This window comes from Leptonychotes weddellii, chromosome 4 (genome assembly GCF_054177405.1).
Source record: "Leptonychotes weddellii isolate Sample4059 chromosome 4, ASM5417740v2, whole genome shotgun sequence".
Classification (NCBI taxonomy): Eukaryota; Metazoa; Chordata; class Mammalia; order Carnivora; family Phocidae; genus Leptonychotes; species Leptonychotes weddellii.
This window is the reverse complement of record NC_138372.1, coordinates 446259-467193: the sequence shown is the minus strand read 5'-3', so window position 1 is coordinate 467193 and position 20935 is coordinate 446259. Positions and strand designations below refer to the sequence as shown.

The 20935-nt window shown below is 54.2% G+C and overlaps 3 protein-coding genes across 12 annotated transcripts; 2 read left to right on the top strand and 1 right to left on the bottom strand.

The window, feature by feature from the left end:
- Positions 1-135: 135 nt before the first annotated feature.
- On the bottom strand, positions 136-16957 carry TMEM278 (transmembrane protein 278). 10 transcript variants are annotated; one of them, XM_081817276.1, is made up of 5 exons: positions 16396-16957; positions 15215-15336; positions 14873-15011; positions 2765-4904; positions 136-1868 (listed from the first exon to the last, which is right to left on the bottom strand). In XM_081817276.1, the coding sequence occupies exons 4-5, from the start codon at positions 3038-3040 to the stop codon at positions 1629-1631; spliced, it is 516 nt and encodes a 171-aa protein (XP_081673402.1). In that variant the 5' UTR covers positions 3041-4904; positions 14873-15011; positions 15215-15336; positions 16396-16957; the 3' UTR covers positions 136-1628. The 10 variants fall into 10 exon arrangements, with proteins under 10 accessions (XP_081673402.1, XP_081673404.1, XP_081673397.1 ...); XM_081817278.1 differs by having other exon boundaries at positions 16458-16957; XM_081817271.1 differs by lacking the exon at positions 16396-16957 and having other exon boundaries at positions 2765-4466; positions 4857-4904; positions 15215-15623.
- ANKRD65 (ankyrin repeat domain 65) lies at positions 6547-10723 on the top strand. The gene is made up of 3 exons (XM_081817282.1): positions 6547-7127; positions 7258-7789; positions 8243-10723. The coding sequence occupies exons 1-3, from the start codon at positions 6811-6813 to the stop codon at positions 8681-8683; spliced, it is 1290 nt and encodes a 429-aa protein (XP_081673408.1). The 5' UTR covers positions 6547-6810; the 3' UTR covers positions 8684-10723.
- On the top strand, positions 15663-20081 carry MRPL20 (mitochondrial ribosomal protein L20). The gene is made up of 4 exons (XM_006732409.3): positions 15663-15821; positions 15914-16024; positions 18176-18253; positions 19689-20081. Exons 1-4 carry the CDS (start codon positions 15735-15737, stop codon positions 19860-19862), a joined length of 450 nt encoding a protein of 149 aa, XP_006732472.1. The 5' UTR covers positions 15663-15734; the 3' UTR covers positions 19863-20081.
- Positions 20082-20935: the final 854 nt, after the last annotated feature.

The following is a 20935-nucleotide window of genomic DNA, read 5'->3' as shown; positions in this document are numbered from 1 at the left end:
GGAACACAAGCAGGGGGAGTGGGAGAAGGAGAAGCAGGCTTCCCGCTGAGCAGGGAGCCCGATGTGGGCCTCGATCCCAGGACCCTGGGACCATGACCTGTGCCGAAGGCAGACGCTTAATGACTGAGCCACCCAGGCGCCCAAGAAATACATTTTTAATACACTGCTGGGCTTACAAGGAAGTAAATATCTTCAAGGCTCCCCCAAAATTAAAAACACTAAGAATAAATAAAGAAAGAAACAGAAGGGTAATGAACAGAAACCCAGGAAGATGAAAGGAAACAGGTGGGATAGCAGGGAGGCCCCTCTACACAGGGATGGAGAGGTGAAATTGCAATTATGAAAGCCCACACAGGACCCGAGCAGGGCCCAGGTAAGGGCATGCCTTGCAGAGGGAATCCTTCCCGGAGGGATGTGTCCTCAGGATGTTCACAGGTATGGGGTGACAGTGTGAAATGAGCATCCCTTCAAAGAAACAATATACTATTAGTGAGAATCATCAGAAACAACAAATAATAGATTTGGACACCCTCCCCCAAAGAGTAAGAAACTGGAATTTTTAGGTACAGAATATAAAATAACTATATGTGAAATGCTCAGGAAATTGAAGCAAAACTGGGATCCAAAAATCGAACATGCACGGAGACCATCAAAAATGATGAGATTTGAATAAGAAACAAGTATAACTTTTAGATATGATAATAACTTAAAATTAAATGAACACATTAATTGGCAAATTAGACACAATCAAATAATTAGTGAAACCTGAAGAAGATGAAGAAATTGCCCAGAATGCAGCACAGAGTTGGGGAGACGGAAATACAAAAGAGAGGCCAGCGGACACTGGGAGCGAAGGGGAAGAGATGCTCCCAAAAAAGAATGAACGGGAGGCCAACTTGGAGAGGTAATGGTTGAGAATTCTCCAGAACTGATGAAGGATAGGGATCTGTAGGAACAGGAAACACCGTATATACCAAATGGATGAATAAGAACATATCCACAACTAGAAACATGCTTAAAGCCAAAGATGGGAAAAGACAGAGAAGATCTTAAAATTATCCAGAGGGAACAGACTTGAGTTAACCTGTCCAACCTGTCTAGATGCTAGCCCGGGTCACAAGCTGGGCCCGCAACCCCATCCCAGGCTGAGCCCTGCAAGGCCTGGGGCTGCTGGCCATTGCTGAGCTTCTGGAATCATGTTCTTCCCGGGCAAGTCTCGCCACTTCTGGAACCCTCTGGAGGCCCTCTGACTGACCACACAAGGGGCCCGTAGGTCTGCGGACAGAAGCCAGGAAGACCCCCTTTCTCTGAGCCTGGCCGGGCGCCCCTTCTCTGAGAGGCATCTCCCTCCTCCCTGGGGGCTTCCCAGCCCCTCCGCATCAGAGGGGACTGCAGGGGTGGGGAGACCTTGGGGAAGGGGGGACCTCGGTTCGGGGGAGTCTGGTGCCATCTCGCGGCCACTCGAAGCACTGCGTACGAAGCCCCGAGGTATGCCCGCGATTTTGGAGGACAGAACCTGGACGCAGACCCCGAGCTCGCAGGCCTGGGGCTCTCTTAGGGGGCGGGGGGAGGAGTTCGGGGACCTTCCCGGATTTGGGATTCTTGTCCTTTGGAGAGGCCTCTGGGGCTCACACCCAGGCGCAGAGCTGCTCCTCCCCACTCCCACAGTCGCTGAACCCCGGGTGGCGGCGGGGTCCAGGGGTCCAAGTTGGGGGTAGCAGCGTGAGGAGGCGCCGGGCCAGGCGGGTGCGAGCGGCCGAGGCAAGCACGAGCAGCGGAGGCAGCGAGAGGAAGCCGAGGACGATGAGCGCCGCGGAGCCTCTGTCCGAGAGGAGCGCGCGGCACGCGGGGCGGGGTGCCGGGTGAACCTGGGGGCGAGGCGAGCGGTCAGGCAGGGCCGGGAGCGGCCTGGGAGCAGGTGGCCCCGCAGAGGCCTGGGGGCGGGAGTAGATGGAGCCGGCGGGGCGCGGGGTCGGTGCGACCCTGCGGGGTGGGGCCTGGGCGCGGGTCTGAGGTCTGGCGGAGCGCGCAGGCTGGCGCCGGCTGGGGCCCGGCGCTTCTGAGTCGAGAATGGGAGATCCGGGGCCCAAGCGGCAAATGGCCGGAGTAGGAGTCCTTTGAGGGGAGGCTCAGAAACTTGTTCCCCGTTTGTCCCATCCCGGCTTTCCTCCCGTCGGTGCTCTCCTGGGGCCCTTCCCTATGTTGGCATCTGACCTCGCGTCCTACCCGTGCCGCTCTCCGATGGCGCCTTCTCTCCCCCGCCCCCGCCTCATGCCTACAGAAGGAGGACCCGGGGCACGTCTGCCCACGCGCCCCTTCCTTAGACCAAGCCATAGCCCGTTCCACACGGGGAAAGCCAGCCCAGGGCAGGAGGCGTCTCCGAGGGGCCGCGGGGACGGGCAGGGGTGGTGCACTGGAGAACTCGGGCAATATCACACCTTCTCCCACCATTGGCTTTATCTCGTCCTGGAACCCCCCTCCTCTTCCCACCATGCCCAGCTGTCCAGGCCCTGGTGGCCCTTGGTACAAGGCTAGGCGGCCTCGCAAGGGGAGGGAGCTGTCCGCTCCAGCGACAAACAAAAGCCCTTCTTTTGCTGTGGCTGGGGGGGGGGGTGCTTGGCAGAAGAAGGGGCTTTCCAGGGAGGGGCACATATGTCTCTGGGGACAAGGGGGCCATGTTGAAAGGGTGAGACTCACCTACAGCCCCAGGGCCCTGCGCTTCTGCAGGAGCCCCCCCTCCCCCCCTCCCCCGGGTTTAGCTCACCCTTGAGTGGCACAGGAATCCCAGGTATACGATGGCCGCCGCCGGCAGCAGCACCATCAGGAACACGGCGGCGGGCAACAGCAGGTGCAGCAGGAGCCCCGCCAGGGCCTGGCCAGGCAGCAACAGGGTCCCGAAGCCTTGGACTGCCAGGCCTACCCACCCTGGGGACATCAGGGCTGAGGCCTGGCAGTCAGGAAGTCTTCCTGGCAGCATGGGTGCTGTGTCGGAAGCGCCCCCTCCCTCATCCTCCTCCGTCTCCTTCTCCTGTTCACTCATGTTCTCCGGGCAACAGGCCCGGTGGGTTCCCAGAGGTAGTCAGACGGCAGGACCTAGGTCTCCAGGTCAGACTCCCACCCAGACCCCAGCAACCATTGTGGACCCAGACGGAGGACAGCACCCTGGCCCCAGTAGGTCCAGCTCTGACCCTCGGTCTCCAGGGCCACACCGCTGCCTCAGTTTCCCCTGTTGCCAGGCTGGGCCTCTCTCTGCCAGGCGACTGCAGCTCCAGCCCTGGTCAGTCTCCCCATCCAGCTCCTGTGTGTTCTGGTCAGGGCTTGCGCAGCTGTCCTGGCACTGGGGCCCTCCTCCCTCCTGGTCCCGCCCTCTGCCCCGCTTCCCGCTCCCCCACACAACGACTTCATTTCATAGGTCTTGACAGTTGCTGCCGTGTTGAGGTGGCCACTCACCACACTTCCCCGCCTTAGTCCCTGCTGGTGCTCTCATCCCCAAACCCGGCCTTTCTGAGCCTCAGTAAAACAGGGAAAACACTGGGTGCCTGGACTGTAGGGCTGTTGAGAGGGCATGTGGGCAATGCATGTGAAGTGTTTACTGCAGGACTCAGCACACAGTAGGTGCTCAATAATAGCAGCTACGATGACAAGCATCCTTTGTGTTGGAGTCTCATCCATCCTGAAAACAGTGGGAGCACGCACTCTGTTATTTCAACCGGGGAGAAAGCATTCCCCGATCTTCCATAAACCCCAACTAATTTCCCCAAATATTACTGAAATGCTCTTAACTCCTATCAGATGTTAGGTTTTTCTTGCATAGCACTTGGCATCTTATTTATTTTTGTTAAAGATTTTATTTATTTGACAGAGAGAGAAGCACTTGGCACTTTAAACACCACTTACATAACTAGCTGACACTTGGAGTAGGTTGCCTGTGAGCTGAATGAACAAGCTGTGCGGCATCAGATACGAACGTCTCCCTTTCACACCTTCTCCCACCATTGGCTTTATCACGTCCACCTTTTCTTCTAACATTTTCCAGCGCATAAATTCCCTTCAGACACATCCGAATGGGGGATGGCAGCGATCGTGCACAGCGGGTTTAAGGAATGCAAGCCTAAGTCAGGTCCCTGTGAGGACGTGAGCTGAGGCTCCCTGCAGCACATGCCAAGCCCTGTTGCCCGACACACATACACGATTTAATTTTCACCGGCACACACGTATCCAGGTCTCATAGTAGCTGCTGATTTATTCAGATAATGAACTTAGGGCAGAAAATGATATGGACCTATCATTTGCACCTGGACAGGTGGCCAGGTGCAAATGATAATGTTCAGATGCACAGTTCAGGTGGAGAGGGTGCCGGTCTAATCTCCTAAGCTCCAATCTCTGCTCAGGTCCCTCTTGCATTCATTTGCTCATGCAGTCAACACTCGCTGAGCTCCCTCAGTGTGCCAGGACTGCTCCGGGCTCTGTGGACTCAATGGTAAAGGGGGCCAGTGTGGGCCTCTGCTCTGTGTGGGTGCCCTGACGGGCCTGCATGGTTCCATAGCTGAGTGAGCTGCCACGCTCCAGGCTGTGGCAGAAGGGGGAGGACGGCCACACAGCTGGCTCTCACGGACTTCTGCCTCCAGGAAGGCGGTTTCTAGGCTTCCCTGGCTCTCAGGAGCTAGGAGAGTTTCCCTTGGGCCTCCCAGGGCGCAGTGAAGCATGGAAGTCGCAGCAACAGCCCCTCTGTCCCCCCACCCCCACCCCTGCCGTTGTCAAGGGAGTCAGGGAACGGACAGCTTTGCTCTCTTGCTTTTGCTGGCTACTTAGGTCGTAAATTGTGCTCATCCACCCAGATCATGTTGCTTCCTTACCCGCTGAATCTGTCAGCCTGTGTGGTGTGTCCTCATGGAGCTTTCATTCTAGAAGAGGAAGGCAAGCATTTAAAAATAGAGTAGATACTTGGGACGCCTGGGTGGCTCAGTCGGTTTGGTGTCTGCCTTTGGATCAGGTGATCCCAGGATTCTGGAATCGAGTCCTGTGTTGGGCTCCCTGCTCAGCAGGGGGGTGGGGTGGGGGGTGGGGAGCAGGGAGCCTCCCCCCTGCTTCTCCCCCTGCCTGCCGCTCTCCCTGCTTGTGCTCCCGCTCTCTGACAAATAAGTAAAAACCTTCATTTAATTTTAATTAATTAATTAATTATATTTGACACAAAGAGACAGTGCACAAGCAGGGTGAGCAGCAGAGGGAGAAGCAGGCTCTCCGCTGAGCAGGGAGCCCGATGCGGGGCTCGATCCCAGGACCCTGGGATCACGACCTGAGCAGAAGGCAGACGCTTAATGACTGAGCCACCCAGGCACCCCGGGGAGGTGACATTTGAACAGAGTGACTGAGGCTCATGGATAGAGTCCATGTGGCTTAGGGGTGAGATGGGGCCACTCAGCCCCTTGCCAGAGACCCACCCTCTGGATCTGGCACCTGGAAAGGCTGCTCTCTAGGGAGGTGGGGGAAAGGTCAAGGTTCACCTGCCCCTCTAGAGCGGGTGTGTGTGTGTGTGTTGTGTGACAGGGCAGAGCCTTCAGGACACCTCATCCCTGCGAATGTGTGTGCGGGGATGGGGGGCTGAGGGGGCTGGGAAAGGCATGACCACCCAAAGCCACGTTGCCTCCCAGCGGACAGTGACAAGAGGCAGCTGGACAGGGGCAGGCTGCAGGGGATGGCTATACCCCCTTCTCCTGTCTGGGTTCTGGACAGGTGGCCTTACCCAGGGACTGGGGATGGTAAGGTACCCTCGGGGTCAGGGCCCCAGAATCCAGGTGACCAATCCTGGAGGCCTTACTCAGGCCCCCTTCTTTTTTTTTTTTTTTAAAGATTTTATTTATTTATTTGAGAGAGAGCACATGAGAGGGGGGAGGGTCAGAGGGCAAAGCAGACTCCCCGCCGAGCAGGGAGCCCGACGCGGGACTCGATCCCGGGACTCCAGGATCATGACCTGAGCCGAAGGCAGTCGCTTAACCAACTGAGCCACCCAGGCGCCCTCAGGTCCCCTTCTGAAGTACCACTTCCCTTCCTCTAGACTTGGCTCTCCTCTCTTTGCCTGACTCCCTCCTTCCAGTGTTCAGGCAGGGCTCTGCCCCTTTCACAGCCTCTGCTGAGTTGCCTCAACCTACCCCAAGGGGCTTCCTACTCTCCATAGGGTCACCCAGGTTGCCTGGCATCCATGGTAAATCTTCTGTCCTGGTGTGGCATCTGCTTGTGGGGGAGGGGTCCCACTTACCCTGTTCATCTCCCCAGCCTGGAATCAGGAGAGAAGCCAAGCTCCAGCCCCAGCAGGGACAGGAGTGGGGGTGAGGAGCAGGGCCTGAGGGAGGGACCCAGGGGAAGGCACGTGTGTGCCTCTCGGGGGCAAGTCATGGCACGTCAAAGGCTGTGGGCCTGTTTCTGCCTGCCTGGCCTTTGTCTCCCAGGAGGGAGGCCAAGCCAGGAGCCCTGGCAGTTGGCAGGGGAGGAAAGGTGCTGGGGCAGGGGCTGTTGCCAGCCCACAGGGTGTCCCTTTAAGTTGCTGGGTAAACAGTGCCTGGCCCAGGAGGCTGCACTGCTCTCCCTACCCCACGGCTGCAGTCCCAGCCTTCTAGCCCTCTGGAAGCAGACAGCCCCACCTCCACACTTTCAGAAGGCCTCCATGAGAGGGCTACCAGGCTGTGGCTTGCCCGGGAACCACGTGGAGAGGACCCCCAACTGGAGGACAGAGCCCCAAGGTGGACTCCCCCTTGGGGTAACTAGGAGTTAAACCCTCCAGAAGGCTCAGTGGTAGTCGGGTCCCCTGAGGAGATGGTGGGGGGGGGGCAGTTCATATTGGCTGGGGACACATGGGCTGGGGATGGCCAGGGGCCTCCAGTATCCATGAGGGATTCCTGTTCTCCCCAGATGGACTCCGAGAGCTCCCAGCCAGGGGAGCAAGACATGACAGAGGCAGGGGCTGAGCAGGAACTTCGGTGGGTGGAGCTGGGCTCAGAGGAGGCCCTGGAAGCCAGGCCCGAGGGCCCCAGTGCCCCGCAAGCCTGGGGGCTCCTGCTGCAAGCTGTGTGGAGGGGTCACCTGGGCCTGGCAACAAAGCTACTGCGTCAAGGGGCCAGTGTGGAGGAGAGGTGAGCCCCAGGGCTGGACCAAGAGTCTTCACCAGGGCGGAGTTGGCAGGGGTCCTTTCTCTGGGCAGGGCAGCAAGGGCCCCTCTCCTGGAGCTCCTGCCCCAGTCCATGCCACCCTCGCTGCCCACAGGGACCACATGGGCAGGACACCCCTCCACCTGGCCGTGCTGCTCGGCCACGTGCCGCTGGTGCGTCTCCTGCTGCAGCGCGGGGCCGCGGTGGGAGCTGCCGACCGAGCGGGGCGCACGCCACTCCACGAGGCCGCCTGGCACGGACACTCGCGGGTGGCCGAGCTCCTTCTGCAGCATGGGGCCCCAGCGGCGGCGCGCTCGGGGGCCGGCCTCACGCCGCTGCACTGGGCCGCGGCGCTGGGCCGCACGCTGCTGGCCGGGCGCCTGTTGGGCACGCCGGGACCAGGTCCCACGGCGGCGGATGCGCGCGGCTGGACGGCGGCACACTGGGCGGCCGCGGGCGGCCGGCTGCCGGTGCTGGAGCTGCTGGCGGCGGATGGCGCGGGCCTGGACGGCGCCCTGATGGTGGCAGCCGCGGCCGGGCGCACGGCGGCGCTACGCCTCCTCCTAGCTCGCGGGGCGCGGGTGGACGCCCGGGACAGCACGGGGACCACGGCGCTCGGCATAGCGGCGAGCCTGGGCCGCAGGCAGGTACGTCCGGCCTGGCCGCGGGGAGGGAGCGGACAGGTGGGCCCCTTGGACGGGTGGAGGGAAACTGGAGGGTGGGAGGGTGGCTGGGAGGGTCTGGCGGCCAGGGGTCCCTTGACCGTTTCTGCCGTTTGTAACCTCTCTTGGAAGGCCGGTGAGGATGCCTGGCCGGGCATTCGTACTTTATCCTGGTGACGGGCAGCAACAAATACACAGCGAGCACCAGGGCTGTCCTTGAGCCCAGCGAGCCCCTAGGCGTGGGAAGGGAGGCCGAGGACTGCTTAGTCTTGGATTTTATCTGAGGATGTTTAGGACAAGTGGTTGTCTTGGAGTGGAGTCGCCCCCCTGGGTGGCAGAGGTGCGGGCTCATTTTTACCCAACAGGGAAGCAGCACTGAGAAAGAGGCTGTTGGGTGGGGGAGGCCAGCCTCTGTCCTCTCCCTCCCTCCTCTCCTAGGACATGGAGGTGCTGCTTGACCATGGGGCAGACCCCAGCCTCAAGGACAGGCACAGTCGCTCTGCACTCCACAGGGCTGCTGCTGGGGGACATCTACCTGCTGTCCAGTGGCTAGCAGCCTGGGGAGCAGAGGTGGATGCTCGAGACTCATTGGGCCTCACACCCCTACACCATGCTGCTCGGGGAGGCCACGCAGAGGTCGCCAGCCACCTCCTAGACAGGGGAGCGCAGGTCAATGCTGCTGGATGGCTCCACAAGACCCCCCTACACCTTGCCACAGAGCATGGCCATGGCCCCACCGCAGAGCTTTTGCTGAGCCGAGGGGCTAGCCTCACCCTGAGGACACAATGGGGTGAAGCGGTCCAGGACCTGGTGTCCGAGGGGGTCTGCCCCAGGTACTGCCCACCCTTTGCCGAGAGCAGGAGTGGGAGGGGCACATAGCCCCAGAGGCCCTGAGCTGGACAGAAGTCTTTGGGCTTCCACAGCCTTCAGAGTGTGCCAGGCTCCTCTATTCTGGACTGAGGCTGCCTGCCTGAGGGGAGGGCAGCTGAGAGGTTCCCAGAAGAGAAGGGGGCAGTGGCTTGAGCTCCAGTAATGGACCTGGGACTGCCCCACTGCCCCCTTGGGGCACATCACCCCTGCAGCTCTAGCCTTCTCCACACTCTTTAGCAGAGAGACTAAGTCGTGGCAATAGATTTGACTAAAACCTGACAGTCTCCCCTGTGTCCACTGTGGGGTTGTCACCCTCAGCTGCTCTCGCTGTACATGGGGATGTTCTTCCTGTGTTTTGTTATATCCAGGATTTGTCTGTTGGCATCCATTTATCACAGGGCCAAACTAATGGCCACAGTTGTTTACATCTCCCCTGTGATCCAGGGCCCGCTCTCAGAACTGCTGTCTTTTTTTTTTTTTAATTTTTTTTAGATTTTATTTATTTGAGAGAGAGACAGAGATAGTGAGATAGAGAGCACAAGTGGGGAGGAGAGGGAGAAGCAGGCTCCCCGCAGAGCAGGGAGCCCGATGCGGGACTCGATCCCAGGACCCTGGGATCATGACCTGAGCCGAAGGCAGACGCTTAACCATCTGAGCCACCCAGGCGCCCTCAGAACTGCTGTCTTATCTCTCACACACCCAGTTGATATTCCCCCTGTCCTGAACTATCTAGGGTCAAGTATCAGACAACTAGGGACAGGCCCTATGCACCGAGGACCACTGGGATTCTCAGATAAGCCAGTCCTAAACTGTTTCCCTTGCCCTGCCTTGTCTTTCCTGTGGGAACCCCAATAAAGGCTCTGGCCCGAGCTTTACACTCCTTCCTGCTTCTGCCTCCAGAGAACACTGGTGCCTCTCTCTGGGGCTCGGTGAGGCATGGCATGTCCTCTCCTCTCAGGTAATGCAGGTGGTAAGACATGTCCTTTCAATGATGTCAGCCTGTCCCTGTCATCACTCAGCCAGCTCCATAAATTAAAACTCCTGTGGCACAACTGAAACAGAGGGACAGTTGTTTCTGATGACCTACCTCTGGATCCTCATAGAAAATCATCACCATTATTCAATTTAAAACTGTAGTTTTTCTCAGAGAACGGCTTTATGGGACAAATTTCATTTTTCGAAAGTGCGAGTTGTGCCAAATTAGCTCCTCAGCCCACGGGCCATGGAAATGCTTGGATTTACATCCAGGGTAACAGGAAGCCTTGAGGAAGCCTTTGTGTGACTGTGACATGGTCTGATCTGCTCAGGAATCTGCCAAATACACAGCGGATGGCACCTGGGGAAGGGAGGTCCAGGGAAACCAGGGAGATGGTGGCACCTTAGCAGCAGGGGTTGGGGTAAGCAGGCAGAATCGGGCTGACTCTGAGGGCAGAGTCCTTCGGACTTGCTGACGGTTGGACATGGGAGGCCAGAGAGGGGGGATAACAGTGACTCCTAGTGAGACCTAGACCTGAGTTGGGGGGTGGGTGTTAGACCTTTTATTCCATGGGGAGAGCAGACACACAGGGGATGAGACGGGGGGAAAGGTGAGGGCTGCAGTGACACCTTGGGGATCCTCAGTGAGAATGGTCTTCAAAGGTGCCGGATGGCCCTACACCAGCTGGCCAGCACAGAGCATACCCAGCACCCAGCTGCTTCTCACCTCCTCCACTGGGTCTACCATGGTCCAAGCCACTGTCAGCTTTGCCTGGAATGTAATGTTGCCACAGCCAAGCCAGCTTCCACCCTAACTGGTCTCCCTGCTTGAGCCCTTGCCTCTCTGCAGTCTTCCCAAAACAGCAGCTATAAGCTTATTTAGTAAGTTGGATGATGCTACTCTCCTGCTCAGAATGCCCCCAATGACTCCTCATTTAATGAAAGCGAAAACCAAATGTGGGATATTGTATTGTTCAGATGCCCCAGGGACCTCACCCAGCTCACATGCTCTTTCTACAATGTGATCTCCATGTCCTCCTGTGAAAATTAGTAACAGCCTCACTAAAATGTAGTTGGGAGGTTTGGGGCGGGGGTGGGGGGTGGGGGGGCGCTCTCAGGCCCTACCACTCCTCATCAACTGCTGACCCAACAAGAAGAGAGGGACTCTGCAGGTGGATGTTACTTCACTACCCCAGCAGGAGGAAGAAAGGCTTTCCTCATCTGCCCAGCAACAGTTCAGCCTAAGAGACAGCCACAACTTAGCCAATGAGAGACTGTCACAACTTAGCCCATGAGAGACAGCCACAACTTAGCCAATGAGAGACTGTCACAACTTAGCCAATGAGACACAGTCACAACTTAGCCAATGAGAGACAGCCACAACTTAGCCAATGAGAGACAGTCACAACTTAGCCAATGAGAGACAGCCACAACTTAGCCAATGAGAGACTGTCACAACTTAGCCAATGAGAGACAGCCACAACTTAGCCAATGAGAGACTGTCACAACTTAGCCAATGAGACAGCCACAACTTAACCAATGAGAGATAGCCACAACTTAGCCAATGAGAGACTGTCACAATTTAGCCAATGAGAGACAGCCACAGCTTGCGGGGTGGGGGGTGGGGGGGAGTGGGGGGTGCCTGGGTGGCTCAGCTGGTTAAGCATCTGCCTTTGGCTCAGTTCATGATGCCAGGGTCCTGGGATTGAATCCTGCAGGGAGCCTACCTTTCCCTCTACCCCAAACCCCTGTCTGTGATGTCTCTCTCTCTCTCTGAAATAAATAAATAAATAAATAAATAAATAAATAAATAAAAATCTTTAATAAAAAAGACAGCCACAATTTAGCCAATGAGAAGTCACTGTATTTCAAACTCTCAGTTTACTCCAGTGAACTTTTTGTTTGCAACTGCCCCTCCCAATTCCGTTTTCCTTTATAAAAGATCCTCCTTTAGTTGTTCTCCCAGTATTGCAGTAGCTTGCTTGTCCTGGATTGCAATTCTCTTCTTTTTTCAAATAAACCTATTTTTTGCTGGTAAAACAATGAGCAGGGTTTTTTTTAAGATTTTATTTACTTATTTGACACAAAGAGAGCACAAGCATAGGGGGAGCGGCAGGCAGAGGAAGAGGGAGAAGCAGGCTCCCCACTGAGCAGGGAGAACGACACGGGGCTCAATCCCAGGACCCTGGGATCATGACCTGAGCTGAAGACAGACACTTAACCGATTGAGCCCAGGCGCCCCTGGCAGTTTAATTTTTAATGTTAACACTCTCATCTAGAACTAGAGTCCATGTTTCTGCCTCTTGACATTGACTGAACTTTTGTGACTATTTGGGCTGCTGAAATGATGCTGTGTGGCTCTCCAGGGTAAGCCAAGAAGGCACGATAAGGCATCCATATCACCTTGCCCTTCAGCCACTATGTACGGAATGACTTCCTTGAAGTCACCATGCTGTGAGGAAGCCTAAATGCAGCATGGTAACCAGAACATCAAAGTCCTTACATGACCAAGGGCCTACACATCCTCACCAATTTCCATCTCTGGCCTCTGACTTGCGTACTGAGGTTCAGGGGCCCATGGGACTCTCATTTGCCTCACTCCCACCACACTGGCCTTTCTTTTCTTTTTTTTTTTTAAAGATTTTATTTATGTATTTGCCAGAGAGAGACAGCGAGAGAGGGAACACAAGCAGGGGGAGTGGGAGAGGGAGAAGCAGGCTTCTCACGGAGCAGGGAGCCTGATGCGGTGCTTGATCCCAGGATCCTGAGATCATGACCCGAGCCGAAGGCAGACGCCTAACAACTGAGCCACCCAGGTGCCCCTACCCTGGCCTTTCTGCTGTTCTTGACCATACCAGGTGTCCTCCTGCCTCTAGTCCTTTGCACTTGCTGACTCCTCTGCCTGCCGTACTATTCCCACAGATATCTGCCTGCCTCAGTCACTTCCTTCTTCACTCAACACCACCCTCAGAGCATGCTCTAACACTATTTAAAATTGTACCCTCCAAAAGAGAAAGCTCTTCTTTAAGTAGAATGCCAATAAGTATGGGAAGAACGATGGGGTTAGAAAATCAACAATGAATGAATGCAAATTTTTTTTTTTTAAAGATTTTATTTATTTATTTGACAGACAGAGACACAGCGAGAGAGGGAATACAAGCAGGGGGAGTGGGAGAGGGAGAAGCAGGCTTCCCGCCAAGCAGGAAGCCCAATGCGGGGCTCGATCCCAGGACCCTGGGATCATGACCTGAGCCGAAGGCAGACGCTTAACGACTGAGCCACCCAGGCGCCCCTGAATGAATGCAAATTTGATGAGAAACAGGATATTTATGTTGTCTCAAAGTGCGTGGCCATGGAGGGGTGCTGCTTAGGTACCTATTCCAGACTGCACTCGCCATTCAGGTTCAAGTCCACTGCAGAATCTCTCACCGGATGGTATGCTTCTCCTGGTGGCTCCAGACACAGGCTGAGCACGGCAAAGCTACTGGGGTCTCCCATTTCTGCCCAACACAAGGCATCTTTAATAGCAATCTTTGCTCAGAAGTACCGGGTGAGCTGACATGTTGTCTGATCTGCATCCTATCTGAGGCCCTCCCTGTCTGATCTCACTTCTTCCCTCTTTTTTTTTTTTTAAGATTTTATTTATTTGACAGAGAGAGAGAGAGAGAGCACAAGCAGGGGGAATGGCAGAGGGAGAGGGAGAAGCAGGCTCCCTGCAGGGAGCCTGACACAGAGCTCGATCCCAGGACCCTGAGATCATAACCAGAGTCAAAGGCAGAGGCTAAACCTACTGAACCACCCGGACATCACTGCTTCCTCCCTCTGAACAAAACACCTCTGTACTCCTACCTCTATCTCAGGGTCTACTTACAGGAACCCCTGTAATGAGGTACAAGGTATTTCCTTACAAGCTACTTATTACTTACAAGCATAAAAACGGTGGAGAAACCTGGTAAAGAAAACCTTAACCAAGTGGTCAAAGCTGACAGCACCCATGTTGGAATAAGCTGCCATCGTGATAGCATGCACTGACAAAGACACAATATAATTTCTGTAGTATTCTGCCGAAAATGTATAACTGATTCCAATAATGAGGAAACATCAGACAAACTCAAATTCAGACATCCTACAAAACAACCTGTACTCTTCAAGAAATCCAGAGTCAAGAAAGATAAAGAAAAGTTGAGGATTAAACTAAAAATTAGACAGAACTAAATGCAGTGCATGATCCTGGACAGGGAAAAGAGCAATAAAATACATTCAACAGGGGTGCCTGGCTAGCTCAATCCGTGGAGTGTGTGATTCTTTTATTTATATTTTATTATTTATTTATCATTTAGATTTTATTTATTTGGGAAAGGGTGAGTGAGATTGAGAGAGAGCATGAGCGGGGTGGGGGGGAAGGGGCAGAAGGAAAGGGATAAGCAGACTCCCTGCTGAGCAGGGAGCCCAACACGGGCTCAATCTCAGGACCCAAAGATCATGATCTGAGCTTAACCGACTGAGCCACCCAGGCGCCCCTATTTATTTATTTTAGAGAGAGAGAGAGCCCATAAGCGGAGGAGCAGAGGGAGAGGGAGAGAGAATCCTCAAGCGGACTGCACACTGAGCGCGGAGCCCCACAGAAGGCTGGATCTCACAACACCAAGTTCAGGACCTGAGCCCAAACCAAGAGTTGGACACTTGGGCGCCTGGGTGGCTCAGTTGTTAAGTGTCTGCCTCCGGCTCGGGTCATGATCCCAGGGTCCTGGGATCGAGACCCACATCGGGCTCCCTGCTCGGCGGGAAGCCTGCTTCTCCCCCTCCCACTCCCCCTGCTTGTGTTCCTGCTCTCGCTATCTCTCTGTCAAATAAATAAATAAAATCTTTAAAAAAAAAAAAAAGAGTTGGACACTTAACTGACTGTGCCACCCAGGTGACCTGAGCGTGTGGCCCCTGTGTGGAGCCCATTAAAAAAAAAAAAAAAAAGGAAGAACATTTAACAAAGTTGGAATATAGACTGTAGGTCAGATAACAGCATTAATGTTAAGCTTCCCAATTTTGATAGTTTAACTATGGTTTGCATGAGCATGTCCTTGTTCCTAGGAAATATATAGTTAAGTATTTAAATATCTGCAACCTCCTTGCAGATAGTCCAGAAAACAAAAACAAAAACACCCAAAACCCTACTATTGAGTTTATAAACATTTACAGGAAGAATAATTTTAAAAATGTAAAGGGCACCTGGGTGGCTCAGTCGGTTAAGCATCTGCCTTCAGCTCAGGTCATGATCTCAGGGTCCTGGGATGGAGTCCCACATCGGGCTCCCTGCTTGGTGGGGAGCCTGCTTCTCCCTCTGCCTGCAGTTCCCCCAGCTTGTGCTCTGTCAAATACAGAAATAAAATCTTTTAAAAAAATGTAAACAATTGGTGCTATTGGGTAAAGTGCATTGGGGAGTTCCATGAAGTAGTCTTGCAACTTTTCTGTAATTTAAAAAGTGACAAAGAAAGTGCACTCTCCCATTCTGCCCCCCACTTCGTTATCATGGTAATATAGCGATAAGGTGGTAAAACACATAAAATTTACCATTCGATCATTTCCATTTTGTGTAACTGCTGCCGAAGCGAGTACCCGTTTTGACCATTTTAAAGCGTACAATTCGATGGTGTTTAGCATCTTCACAACGTTAGGCAGCCCTCAGCAGTATCCTGTTGCAGAACCTCCAACACACCCGTGCCCACTGGCAGCCCTCCCCGCCGGCTGCCCTCTGCGGACCGGCGTACCCTGGGCATCTCGGACGAACGGAACCGCTAGTGTTTACTTCCTCCACCGTACCTACCGCGCCTGACCCGCTACACTCTCCAGACTGCGAGCCCCACCCCCGCAAGTGCAGCCAGCCGCCGGAAACGGCGCTCCGCAGCAGCCCGCCCGAGCCCCACCGCCTCGGACCACCCGCGCAAGGGACCGCGCCACAAGACTCCCTTCGCCCCGGAAGTCCCCGCCGGGCCGCTGACCCGGAAGCGCTCGGGCGCCGCCACCGCTTCCGCTGCAGGCGGTGCGGCGCGGCGCGTGCGCGGCGGAGCGGAGAAGCCGGCCGGCGGGCGCCATGGTCTTCCTCACCGCGCAGCTCTGGCTGCGGAGCCGCCTCACTGACCGCTACTGGCGGGTCCAGGAGGTGCTGCAGCATGCGCGGGTGAGTCGTCTCCTCCCGGCGCGGAGCGCGCAGGCGGGCCGTGGAGCCTGCGGGCCGCGCTGACAACCCTCCCTTCCCGTTTCTTGACCCAGCACTTCCGGGGAAGGAAGAATCGGTGCTACAAGCTGGCGGTGAGAGCTGTGACCAGAGCGTTTGTGAAATGCACAAAAGCGCGAAGGCTGAAGAAGAGGAACATGAGGACAGTAAGCGCGGACCCGGGGAGGCTGGGCTCGGCCGGCCACTCCCACCCGCCCCTTCCCCTGGGCCCCAGGGGCGCCGCTTGGTTCTGACCCTCTCTGCCCAGCTCGGGGATGGTCTCTCCGTCCTCAGTACCACCCTCGGTTCTCTTGATTCTCTCTCACACGTCACATGCGAACCCCCGGCAGAGTCCGCCTGCTCCAAGACGGAGTCTGGGATGTCCAGGATCTCTCCTGGGCCGGTGTGAAAGCCTCCTCGCCAGTCCCCCTGCTTCCACCGCTCTGCTCTCTGCTGCGCACCTCTCTTCTGCTTGAAGCCCTGTGGTGGCGTCCCTTCACACCCTTAACGAGGGCCGACCTCAGCCCGACTCGGTTACCTTGTCTCTGGCCACCCCCCTCGCCCACCGGCTGCATGGCCGCTCTTGGCTTCGATCTGCACCTGGAAGAAGCCAAGCCTGCTTCCTCTCGCTCCTAGCGCTTGCGGTTTCTTCTGCGTTCTCGGGTCACGCCTCACTGTCCTGCAGTGGATCTCCCTTCTCGTGCACTTAGCGACCAACATACCACGTACTTGACTTGGTTGGTTGGTTATTGCTCCCTGCCCCCAATGTAAGTTTTAGGAGGGATCTCCGCTCTGTTGAAGGCTGTAACCTCCGGCCTACATCGGTAACACTTTGTAAATATTGGCTGAACGAATAAGGAAGAGGGGAGAATTCTGACCCTTTAAAGTCAGAAATGCTTCATTAACTGTCGATCAGGGTCACAGCATGACAAACCAGCCCTGTGCACGACGGTCTCGTGTGCAGGAGTGACCTCTGCATCCCAGCTCTGTTCTTTACGCGTTTCATTTACGCAGAATGCTGGAGGTGGTGCTGCTTCCTATGACCCTGCAGGGATCAGGTCAGTCCACATGGGTATGGGAAGACCCGTGAGCAGTGTCTGGTAGCACACACGTTTGCTGCTAATGGGAGCAGAGTATCTCGAGGTGGGGCTGGAGTCCCTGTACAGCTTCCGCCTCACCTAAGAACTTGCTAGCAGTGCAGATTCTCAGGCCCCACCACACCTACTCAATCAGAAACTCTGGGCAGGGGGCGGCTAGAAATGTTATGACAAACCTCTACATAATTCTCATGCATATTCAAAGTTTAGAACCACTGAAGGAAGAAAATACACTTGAGTACTGTCTTAAGATTGAGTAAAGAATGGCTTAAGAATCCAAACCCTTATTTTTAAGATTTTATTTTTTAAGTAATCTCTACACTCAGTGTGGGGTTTGAATGCACAACCTTGAGATGGAGAGTTGCATGCTCTACCAACTGAGCCCTATAATCCACCCCCTTGTTTAACAGACCAAATCTATTCAGAAGCTTCCATATCACTCTGACAGATCATTCTGGATCTAACCACTAGCCTTGATTTCCCTACAGTTTTCAGACCTTTTGCTGTGCCTGGAACTTACCCTGCTACTCCCTGCCAGGAAGGTTCTCCTGATGCCTCCCCTCCCCTCCAGCCCTGCTCTTCCCTCAAGACCATTTTACCTCCACCTCCGTGAAGCTTCACCCTCAAGTTTTTCATCCCCACCTGGTAGCACTGATCTCAGTGGCTGTTGTAATTCATTCACATGGATCCTTTCTGCACTGAGCTGTGTCTGCCACAGACTCTTTTGCTTACCTTTGTATTCTCAGGGCCTAAAAATATGTATTGAATTAATGCTTTACAGCATGTGACTTAACTACTTATTTATTTTTTAAAGATTTTATTTATTTATTTCACAGAGAGAGACAGTGAGAGCAGGAACACAAGCAGGGGGAGTGGGAGAGGGAGAAGCAGGTTTCCCGCCGAGCAGGGAGCCCGATGCGGGGCTCGATCCCAGGACCCTGGGATCATGACCTGAGCTGAAGGCAGGTGCTTAACAACTGAGCCACCCAGGCGCCCCTTAACTACTTATTTAGAAGGAAGCTGGCATTTGAATGAAGAGCATCAAGTTTTGCTAATTGATTGTACTGCAGGCCAATGTGCCTGAAGAGAAATCACTGATTTTTCTATTTACTTGTGCAAAAAGAGTTTAGTTTGACTTTTAGTTGACTCAGAACCTTTGCTGGTAGGTGTGGACATAATGCACAACTAGTTCTTAAGCATCTCGATGTTTTCTTATTTCAGCTCTGGATTAATCGAATTACAGCTGCCTCCCAGGAACACGGCCTGAAGTACCCAGCATTCATTGTCAATTTAATTAAGGTATGGTCGAGGATGTGGTCCTGTTGAGATGTTGAAATCTATAGAAAGTGATCCAACTGACGTCGTCCAGTACAACGGGCAGTGGAGTGTTGGCTCCCTGACAAGTTCTCAAGGTGGAGTTCTGGCAGGTTCAGGGACCCATCACAATTGCTTTGCCTTGGAAATAGGGCAGCTGATACCAGGACATGAGCCTTTGTGTTTCCCCATCAAGAGAAAAGGGGCAAAAAACTTGCCTTTAACTTTAAAGTGTAATTTCAAAGTTTTGCACTGAAAGATTTCTGATGAGGTAGCAGATGAAGTTGAAACTCGTAGTCAAAGAGCACGGGGACTGTCTTGGACAGGAGAGATTAAGCATGTGTCACAAAATCTTGGTTAATTGTTGAATCTAGCGTTTATGCTAATCCCTCTGCTTTTGTGTGCATTCAAATTTTTTTTCTTTTTTTTTTTTTTTTAAAGATTTTATTTATTTGACAGAGAGACACAGCGAGAGAGGGAACACAAGCAGGGGGAGTGGGAGAGGGAGAAGCAGGCTTCCCGCGGAGCAGGGAGCCTGATGTGGGGCTTGATCCCAGGACCCTGGGATCATGACCTGAGCTGAAGGCAGATGCTTAACGACTGAGCCACCCAGGCACCCCTCAAATTTTTTCTTAAAAAGGGGAGTGGGTGTTGTGCTTCTAGCTTGTACCAGATCCTGTCTTTGGTACTTTGCAAGTATCCTCATGCATGACATTGCCATTTTACTGATGAGCCTGAGGCTCAGAAGAGCGAACCTTGGCCAAGACACACAAGGCCCAGGTAGTAGAGCGGGAACCACCCCTATATAGTTGTGGTTAACACGCAGGGATCATCCTTTTTTTTTGCTTTTCGTCAGTTTTTGGAAGTCACATGCAGTTTTACTTGATAGATGATCTGGTTTCGCTCCCTTGTGGGAATTGAGAACACCTGCTTTTGTTCCTTACTCTGCCTGCATCTCATACTTTTCTGTGTCTCATTTCATTGTTTGTAGAAGGGGAATTGTGATTTTCTGTTCGAAGTTGACTTAAAGGGTTACCCCAGGCCAGCAGTCATAGTTCTGTCTGGGTGATTGATGATCGATTGTTGACCCTAACAAGGTTGTTAGTTCCATGGCTGGCACCAGGACCGGATGCCAACATCCTTGCTCATGTGACATCACCTCTTGCAGGGATGCCTTCCCCTTGTGCACATTTATCCTCCAGCATCCTGCCTGGATACATTCGCCACACGCTTTCCACCTCCCCAAAGGTGAGGGCATGAGACTGAGGGCAGAGACTGCCCTGGAGCCATGCAGAGTGTGCTCAGTAGAGGAGATGCTTCCCGCCAACTCAAACCATAGGGTTCTCGGCTGCATTCAGTCTTGCCGCTTTTCACTGAAACATATTTCTGATTCTGACACGGGCTCTGATTTTCTTCCCAGTGCCAGGTGGAGCTCAACAGGAAAGTACTTGCGGATCTAGCCATCTATGAACCAAAGACTTTTAAATCTTTGGCTGCTTTGGCCAAAAGGAGGCGACAGGAAGGATTTGCTGCTGTCCTGGGGGATGGGAAAGAGCCCGAAGGCATATTTTCCAGAGTGGTGCAGGATCACTGAGGGGGATTCCAACACTGCCTGCCCTTTGCAGCTGAGTGTCTTAGGAAAGGTTTTTTTTTCCCCCCGATAATCACAGTAGTTAAAATAGGGGCTAAGAATTACTTGTCAACACTGTGTGTTCAACAATTTTAGTAACAGGTTTAAGAGGCTCCTCTTTCCCTCACTGGGACAGATCTAGAAATCTTACGGACTGTACAAATAAAGCTCGTGTTGCGTTCAGCGTTCTGAGTTGTGTTTCTGGCATAAGCACACATGCCTTGGGAGCCCTGTCGGAGGTGGGGGGAGACTGCAAGGGTGAGGGGTCAGCTGAGCATGATCTTCTACAGCTGGGGGAGTTTGAGCCCGATCTCTGTGAACTCTGACCTTGGCTCCCCGCTCAGGGCTGTGCTGGTAGCCTGTCCAGAACCCAAAGCCCCCCAGCCCCACTCTGGCCCTGCCTATGCTTGACTTAGTCTTCCATACTTCTAGCCCTCCCCTGGTCTTCACCTTCCAGCAGGGACTCCATTGCTCAGCTCTTTGGCCACTGAGTGCCCCACTTCCAGTTTCTCTGCTTTCTACCTCACTCCCCAGGCCAGTAAGAGCAGCAAGCTGGGTGGCTCTCCTGGTTCCAGTCTCACCTGAGTGCTCACAGGTGACCATCACATCACCTGTGGGGAGACCTGAACATAAGGGTTTTGGATCCCTTCTCCAGATATTCTACTTCATTAAGTGTAGAGTCAAGTCCAAGAACAATTTCCCAACATGCTCACTCACAGCAGCTCTAACTCTGCACCTCCCTTATGTCCATCCATCTCTGCCTGCTGCCTTGCAGGGGCATCCATCCCCCTCCTCAGGTCCAGGTCCCTTCCATTACCCTATTGGTGAGCTGCTTCTACCCTCGGCTTCTCTCGCACGTACTCTGAGCTCCCTCCAGCTTGAGTCTGTTCCCCTCTTGGCCAGCTCTGGTCTCTACCTCTTGCTTCCTGCCACTGGGTCTGTAGTCGGCCCCATCATGCCCAGGTAACTTTTACCAAAGCCATCCTGAACCACAATCCAACAGACAGAGTCAGTCCTTGCCTTCCAAGGACCATGGA